The 9,169-nt window shown below is 42.5% G+C and overlaps 1 protein-coding gene across 2 annotated transcripts; it reads right to left on the reverse strand.

Annotated features, from left to right (window-relative positions):
• Positions 1-540: 540 nt before the first annotated feature.
• LOC133913616 (nudix hydrolase 16, mitochondrial-like) lies at positions 541-6,344 on the reverse strand. Of its 2 annotated transcripts, none has more exons than XM_062356812.1 (4): positions 6,052-6,344; positions 4,341-4,458; positions 3,759-3,842; positions 541-1,031 (listed from the first exon to the last, which is right to left on the reverse strand). In XM_062356812.1, exons 1-4 carry the CDS (start codon positions 6,090-6,092, stop codon positions 756-758), a joined length of 519 nt encoding a protein of 172 aa, XP_062212796.1. In that variant the 5' UTR covers positions 6,093-6,344; the 3' UTR covers positions 541-755. The 2 variants fall into 2 exon arrangements, with proteins under 2 accessions (XP_062212796.1, XP_062212795.1); XM_062356811.1 differs by having other exon boundaries at positions 6,022-6,344.
• Between the last annotated feature and the right edge of the window lie 2,825 nt (positions 6,345-9,169).

Consider the following 9,169-nt stretch of genomic DNA (forward strand, 5'->3'; position numbering starts at 1 on the left):
ACAATAAGAGGAGCAATGATTAAGCACTGTGCTAATGTGACTGGATGGATCCGTCAGAACTGACTAATCTCTTGATTAGCTCACACAGCACATATGAGCTCTTTCTTTTTTGGTTTTCTTTTTCTCTCCAGCTATTCCTATTGGATTGCTGGAACTTAGCCGAGAGCTTGTTACCAATTTAATCCCTATCACATTTCAGTTTTCTCCCAAACTTTAAATATTAACCACTATCAGCATCTAAATAGCAAGTAGAGTCCAAAAAAAGTGGCTCAAATAGCACTTCCGCAAGGATCACTGCCCAGTAAGCCTTAGCAACCAACATTTACTGTTAAGACTCTAAGCAAGATTTTCAACTTCGGAGTAGCAGACTAGGCGGATTGTGAAGTTCTGGACGCACTGCGCGGTAACTCCAGTGAATAGACTTTTTTCTTTCAGTCATAGTAGCTAATACATAGCATATGCATCTCCAGAATCAGGAGCAGGTTACAAAATGCATGGTGCATGTCTGCACCATGACGACGGCAGCTGAAACCGAGAAACAATAGGCGCAAGAATTGACACTTAAAAGTTGTGAGAATTCTCGTCTTGATGAGATATACCTCACTAAACTATATAGCCATCCTAACATGTGACATCAAGGGTCAATGACCTACCAAGCATCAAGTACATTGTATTATTGCAAATCTGCAAGGTTGGAGCCTAGAGAAAGAGAGAAGACGATGAACAAATAGGATGTCCGCTGATGGGTTCGGCATTTAGGCCGGGTCACAGTTAGTGTCACCGCCACCTTTGCTCCACTTGTCATGCCAGTCAGAGAAACCTGTAAGCAAGGCCTCCTGCATCCACTGGTACCGGCACCGTGATGCAGCTTCAGGAACCGTGAGCCAGGTCCTCTGCCGAGTGCTCTGCTCAGGCCATGAGGTCAGCTCTTCCTTTACATGAAGTGCAAACACCGCAGCTCTACACATACCCTCAGGGCAGCACGCATCTTGATGTGTCTTGCTTTTGAAGTCATAGAAACCCAGACCATGCTGATTCAGAGAGAATGAGGTATAAGATGAAGTACAATGGCAACACATATTGATTACTAGATCAAATAAGTGCTGCTGCACTAGGAACTTCACAAATATATCTAAACTCTAAAGCCAGAGCAAATTTGCGAAACATATCAAATAAAAGTTAGCAGCACATAAGATTATATTTTTATCACAGTCGAGCACTGGACACAGTTTTCATCATGATGAAACACTAAACACCAGGAAAAAGCTAAGGTCATCTTCATTGGAGCCACATGTGTTCAATGAGATTTAAGACCCTTCTAGAAAATATTATCATTTGATTTCATGGTTCTCCCACTATGCAAACATCCTGCATGATACAAGCAGACATTGTTACAGGAGCAAGAATCAATGGTCACCTCCACTGTACTATCCAAACATTCCAAGTAGAATGTTGATCACAACCTTAAGATTGGCCAAGAGTTCCAACTTGGGGCAATTGAAGGACAAGCCAGACTAAGCATCAATCAATCCAATTGACGTAACTAGTTGAACATCAGTATCATGACCCACTGAGAACATCAGTATGTCTTGCTTGCTGTTAGCAGTCTAGAATCCTTATCCTTTATGTATTCATTAGTACAATCCTTTATGTATACGTTATTAGAGTCATTTTCATATACTCTCTCATGTACTCTATATATTGCCCTATTGTGGCTATTATTGAATGCAAGTGATATTCATAACATGGCATCATAGCCTGGTTAGGGTTAGGGTTTCCTCTCTCCCCGTGGCATTGCACTTGAGCTGCCCACCACCGAATTGTTGCTGCATGAGCCTCGTCAAGCATTTGCGCCGTGCCGGATCTCACCACCAGAGCAGTGCCGCAATCGTACCATTGCTGGCGTCTCTGCTTCTTTGATTCGACAGCTCTATTTTGATTTGATGGCACATCCGACCTGATCTACAACAATTGACCTCCGATCTGACGCTCCATCGACTTGACACCCGCTGATTGGGATCAGCTCATATGGGCCATCGATCGGGGCCGCTGTGTCGCCATCTGCAGTTCCATCGACCTGACGCTAACCGCCGTTGGCCGACCTCGATTCTCATCATTGCGTTGACCTCGCCAGCCTCCTCCGCTTCGGCCTCAGTCGGAATCTGTTCGGCGGCCTCCCGCTGCTTCGATTCGCCGTCAGGATCTATCGATTCGCCATCGAGATCCGCTGCTTGCCGGCGGGAAATCGCTGGCTATGTTGCTGCCGGTCTTCTTCACCGCTCTGCCGGCCTCGTTGCTGTTCCAATCGGCCCGTGGTGCCGCTGTTTTGCTTGCTATCTATACTGCTACTTTGCTTTGTTCAGTGTTGAAGCAAGCAGTACTGCTCGTACTTGTTTGGTGGTGAAGCAGTACTGCTAGCACCTCCTAACAGATTCGTTTTGCGCAAAAAAAGGCTTAGCTGCTCGTGATCCATCTCTAATGGATGCTTTTGTTGCTATTCGTGCTGAGGAGGTTCGTCTTTGCCAACGTAATTCACAACACCTCTAGGAGTTTGATTGCCTTCATTCTTCTTCCACTGCTCTTGGTAGTCTTTTTGCTTCTACCTTCTTTGCTAGTATCTCTATTTTTCTTCAGAGTCTTTACTTCTATTGTGTCCACATCCGTTGAGTTCGTTTATGCCATGCAAGTCCACATATTCCTTCATCAGTCAGCTGATTTCTTTTGTGGTTAGCCAAATTTTGTCTTTGTTTAGCTAAAAAAATTTTCGTCGTTATTGATGCAACGATGCCATCTAGGTCTTTCCGTAGCTTTAGTGACAACTTCATTTGTTGTCTTGCTACTCGTCATTACTTTGTTTGCACTTCTTGATCGGCATTCTTTTGTTGCCATCGCCACGACTCTACTCATATACTTCGTTTTGCACTTCTTCGGCTTGATTCGACAGGTTGTCAAGGCACCACTCTACAATGGCTTTGATGAGACAGATTTTGGATGTATCAATGTTATATTGTCTAAGTTTACTACTTAGTGTTCACTCTTTCAAATGCAACGCTATTGCATATACCTTGCATTTGAGAGGGGGGGTTAGGAGTATAGAATCCTTATCCTTTGCGTATTCATTAGTAGAATCCTTTGCGTATACGTTATTAGAGTACTTTTCGTGTAGTCTCTCGTGTACTTTATATATTGCCCTATTGAGACTATTATTGAATACAAGTGCTATTCATAACACTTGCATTGTTAGATAGACTTGTTGCAACACATTTTATAGAAGAAATGCACACCATCCAAGCATAATTTCTTATCCCACGAGACGATATTGCGTCAGTTGCACTGTGTTTGTATTGCATGATACATGTTGCACATCCTTAAACCCATTCAACTAAAGGATTTTAATCGATGTGAGTCATGTCTCATACAACTTGTGACTTGTGAGGAAGACAGTCGCGAAAAGGCCACAATAAGAATATGTGTGTTATCTTCCTGAGTTCTGGCTAATGATTTATTTACATTAGCAGCTTGGTACAATCAATCCTAATAACATGTGGCTGGCTAAGCATAGTACTGAAAAGGATAAATCTAAAACAATGAATATTGACTCTCCATGATCAGCTAAGAATATCAGCTTCATGACAGAAACACAGGCAAACATGTCTCAGCACATGGCATACATTAACTACTTAATATAAATGAATGAAAAGGAAAAAAAGAGAAAAGGTAGATTTTTTTTAAAAAAAAAACATCTACAGGCATCTTACCACTATATCACCTCGAACTCCAGCTTCTTCTATAGCTTCTCGAGCGGCTGCCTCTTCAACAGTTTCATCGTTCTCCCACCCTCCCTGCAACATGAAAATAGAAATAATCAAACAACAAAAAAAAACTCTACATGGTAGTATGGTGACATTTACCCAAGAAGTTTATAAGAATGACATGCATACAACATGAATAAAAGCTAACATGCATATCTGAAAATCAAGTTGAGTGACATATTCGCAAACAATCTACAAGCTCATAAACAGACCAGTACTTGGACAATTCTCAGTAACGCACATCTCAGACCAGTCCAGTTACTTCATCTGGATTTCTCTCAGAGGCACAACATATTGGCACTTGGCAGCTAACTGAAATATCAATCTGCACTGCTCATAGGGTATAGTGTTTCAATGTAGTGCGTGAAAACGCGAAAACAGGACAAGTTTGCAAAAAAAAAGGTTTGTAATTCCACGTAAATAACTACCAATCGATTTTTTGTTAAACTTGAAACTTTGAATACCATCATATTATAAGGAGTTCATGGATATTCCAGATGGAGATGTTTAAACTTTGAAGTACAGTACCTTTGGAAACAAAAGACCAGGTCCACTTTGGGAGTTTATCATGAGAACTTCCACAGGTTTCTTATGCTCTTCATCAGAAGTTCCAATATTATTAGCTCTATACCTGAATGGTATGCACCTGCAGGACAATGAACTTATTTAGACAATATATAGATACACCACTACGAAAATGCATCGCAACATAATTCTTAGGGCTCATAAACGCAAAGGTTATAGTGCAATAGAATAAGTTTCCGATACTTCTGCGATACAGAGCATACCAGATCTTCAAGAGACAATATAGGAATCAGTTCTCTGAGATGGTAAAATCATGTCCAGAGAGGAACTAGGTCTTATCAGCAAACAGCAGGAAAAAACTGTTCATTGGCGTGTACATTTACATATTAAGGCAGTGAATTTTGCAACATCTATATGTTAAGTAGCAAATTTGCAAGTTTGTAGCAGTTACCAAGAAAATAGTAATATCCTGTGTACAGTGTGGAACTTGACCACTCTCACTCCAAGCAGTAGAAATTTGCCTTGTTCAATGAATGATGATTTGTGGCAAGCTTGATCAAACTAACACGGTGGATGCATCTAGCATCACAATGATCGTAAATGGACAAATTGTCCATACAAGGACAAGGGAGCACTTAAACAGGTCAATTCCTGAAGCACTTAAGTTACATTAAAGGCTAGTGATCTACGGTGAAGGTAATGATATCACACACAGAAAAATAGGTTACCTTTCTGGTTTCTCTCAATTTCCCTTCCAGATACTAGTATTACCTAATCGGACTCAGGATAATTTTGATTCCCCTCGTTGTAGCAGGAGCTTTTTCCATACCGATGCAAAGTCACCTACTTGTCACAAATCACAGCCAAAGGCCTGCCCTAGATAATAAAAACAGAACGTATCTAGACCCTAGGAAAAAAACACAGGGGGGGGGGGGGGGGATAAGGCACCTGTCATGAACAAATACCTGGACTAACAACATTGATTCGTCACCTTTTGTCATCGACAATACCCAATGACACTAACTAATGCTGAACTGTATATATCCGTACATATATCGGTATTGATTGGAACTTTCAAACAGAGTCACTTCACAATGGAAGACAAACTATTCATCAGATGCTAAGGCACTCTATTCCTTTCCATCATGTCCTAATTTTGATTCAAACAAGCAAATTGGCCCGGTTTTACATCTCACTTCGTGAAAGACACATCCCACCACAAATCCTAAATTATAATATGCACCATCAAGTGAAATAAACAAATAGCAATCTATTTACTGTCGCTATCATCAGGTGTTACAAGCTAAGATACACATTGATTAAGACCTCCCGTTCAGTGCTTACATCGATTCATAGATGATAACCTGACTGCACACAGCGTTTTTTTTAACAAAAAAGAAAGCATATCCAAACACCAGCAAAATCGACCGCAAGAAACAATCCACTCCCCGTTGGAAGACCACCACACCACACCGCAACGATCAAACACATCCATTCCCCTGAGCCAATGCTACCGCGCCGTACGGGGATAAAGAATACGATGCGCACCGCATTAGGTCAAGAGGGCACTGAACCCGCACGCACGAACGCACGTAGCCATCGCTCCCAATCCAATCAAGAAGGGAACTCTCAAGCACTAGGAGCAATAATTGGGAAGGCGAAAATCAATCCGGCGCGTACCCACCCGGCCACTAGCCGATGGCCATCCTCGTACCGCTGCTGATGCCGGCCCGTGCGGGCCACCAGGTCGCACATGCTGCCCACTCCGCCGCCGCCCGCCCGCCCGCCCGCTCAGGCGCTGCTCTTCCTCCTCTCCCCGGTGGGACGTTGGTGGGCGGGGACCGTCGGCGGGCAATGCGGCGAGGGCGAGAGGGGGAGGACAGATTTGTGCGGGGCTCGAGGAGAGAGAGGGAACGAGGGATAGGAGGTGGGAGTCTCTTGGCGTGAGGGCGCCCTTTTTTTTTCCCTTTTCCTTTTTCGCTCGCTTGCTTTTTTTGGGCCGCTCGGAGTCGCATCGGGCGGCTTGGTTGGGTTGGGCGCTTTTCACTTAGAGGTCGTGGACTGGTGGTGGGCGGCGCGGCGTCACCGTAGGTGAATTGGAGTGTTTATTTATGGTAAGATTTGTATTGAAATATAGGAGTATATTAAAAAATAATGAATAGATAGATATTAAATAAAAGAGATGGATAGATAAGGTAATATGTATTTCCATATTTTATACAGGGTTACTTTCTCAGAATTTTTCCTATGATTTCTCTGCTTTTTCTATCTGGAACTGTTTTCCTTTTCCTTTTGTTGGGAATTTGTCCTAACGTGTTCTACTTGGCACGTCGGATCGAGGTTGCGTTTGTTCCGTTTGGATTTGGGTTTTTCTTGGTTTGGATAGATTTTTTTTTTCTCGGAGAAAGGGCACGGATATATGGAATTCTTCCAAAGAAAAAGCATAGATGAGTCAGCATGTTTCGTTGCGTAGATGGCGTTTTTCCAAACAAAGAGACTAGATAAGTTAGCATGTCACACTCACCATGCATGTGCCTGAAGCATGGGTGTAACAATCTTACTGTCTTACAAGAGTTCGTTTTGGCTTTTGCTATCATTTCTCTCGATGTTTGAAAAGTTTGGTATATGAGCACACCATAGGTAAATCTCTCCCTGTTTTATGCTAGTTTTCGTTCATGGGAAGAGCTACTTGTGCATAGGGTTCGCACTGCCTTGTACATTCAGTGTACCAAGGTAGAATTTTTACTTTTTGGTCCTTTTCGAAAATGTTTTTCACAAATGGACAAAATATTATCTAGAAATAGATCCTTCACCCAATGCTATGATATTTGACGTTGTTAGAATATTGCACAGCGTCATCTAATTTGACGTGGTACACATGACAAGATGTGCGTTGTAAACCTTGGCTGATGTGTAATAGCACAGCGTCAGATCATTTGGCGTCGTAGTTTAATGATAGGGCGTCACTATACCTAACGCCGTTGTTTATATAATAATACCCCTGCCTTCAACTCTTGATTTGACATAAATTGTGTAGCTAGATAACAGTGAAATAAATGGAAGCCTCCTATCCTAACTTTTTCCTCGCTTTTATCATAGAGAAAATTTCTTATTTGGCATCAAAAAATAAGGTGATTCTCTATTTGCCACTCCATGAAATGAACTTTTTTATCTGTCACCGCTTTAAATTTTCATTTCTTCCTTGTCACTGTCATCTATTTGACATATAAAAAAGACACATTTGCCCTTAGAGAGAAAATATCCACTACAGTCTGGTCACCTTATTATTTGACATATAAAAAAGAAGAGACGATAGTTTGATTGGACCTATGTGGCCAGATCTGCAAAGTAAGTGGTGCATAAGGTATTTGGGTATAAACTTCTTCCACCAATTTAAGAATAATAACCTAATAAACATGTTCAAGCAGTTGTGCGATCAGAACCAGCTGCAAAAGTTTGATACTTTTTGGAAGACACTGAATGAGCTGACGAAAAAACAAACATAGGAGTTTAAAGGGAGACCCATGAGAGGGCTGGAGGATGAATCGGTACCTTTTGAGTTCCTACCAAAGGACAATGAAACTAGCATCACGCGAAGGATCAGTCATTTACCAGTTCATTTAGCGAGTGGATTGAGAATGAGCTGAAGGAGAAGTGAGCTCTTCTATACGGTATAAATGGGGCTAGGTATGGTATTGTGACTACAAATTTAGTAAAGATTTACAACTGAGTAATGAAAGTTGTGAAGGAGTTACATACTTAAATGGTATCCTCTTCCATGAACCCGTACGTATGCATGTGTGGACTCCTGGGGCTACCAACTCATAAACCGATCTGAATTATTTTTTCTATCACGTCAAACAGCCGGTGCGCGTTGAATTTTATTTTTAATAATGTGAAATGGCACAAGGAGGAAGAACAAATGAGAATGTGAGTGGGAATTTTATTTTAATAATGGGAGAAACAAGTAGACTTTCCTCTACCTCTATTTAATCCCGTCTTATTCCAGCAAATTAAATCAGCAATCATGCTTGTTTTACAAGGCTGGGCTATGTTCCACATAAATATTGGCAATTGCTTCAAGCCTTAATTCCCATCAAGCTCGCATGCAAGAACATGACACTCCCTCGTCAGGGGCGACGCCTGCTCACCCTGGTGCTCCAAAAAAATTAGTACTTGTTACTAGTTCATATTTAGTAGAATATTATTTAAAAATTATGTATGATATGAAGTGATACGCCATGGTCTTTTTTTCTCCAGCGTCGCAGCTGTCCCTCCCCAAGGGCCAAAAGGAAAAGTAGCAAATTCAAAATTTCAGAAGAAAAAAATAGCAAATAGGCGGTGATCTTCGTTTTCTTCACTTAATTCCGTCCTATCCAAGACCAACCCAACAGCAACTGCTGTGACGTGCTCAGGATCCAGTCCATTTCCAAATTGATCATCCTCACGGATCTCGTGAGCTTCCGGTCTACCATTATCTTGTTGGTCCGTCCATGCACGGCAGGTGCTTGCTCGATTGCCTCCTTGCCCACGTAAACAAGAGACAAAGAGGTAGCTGAGAGGCTGGGAATTAAGTAGGCAGGCAAGCAGGATGTCAATGCCATGGGCACTGGCCGTGTCCGTCGTCGACCTGGTGTGGGCGTCCTCGCCGCGTGGGCGTCGACGTGCCTCTCCGCCGCCGCCGCCGTCGCCCGCGCCGCCCGGACCGGCGAGATCGGCCCCTTGCATATCGGGTGAAGGATGGCTTCGTCTCTATCTAGCTCTTGCGATGTTGTCTTCCGTAGGTGATCGGCTCGCATACTTGCTCTTTTCTGTGGTTTCTTGGCCTTGGA

This window comes from Phragmites australis, chromosome 3 (assembly GCF_958298935.1).
Source record: "Phragmites australis chromosome 3, lpPhrAust1.1, whole genome shotgun sequence".
Lineage (NCBI taxonomy): Eukaryota > Viridiplantae > Streptophyta > Magnoliopsida > Poales > Poaceae > Phragmites > Phragmites australis.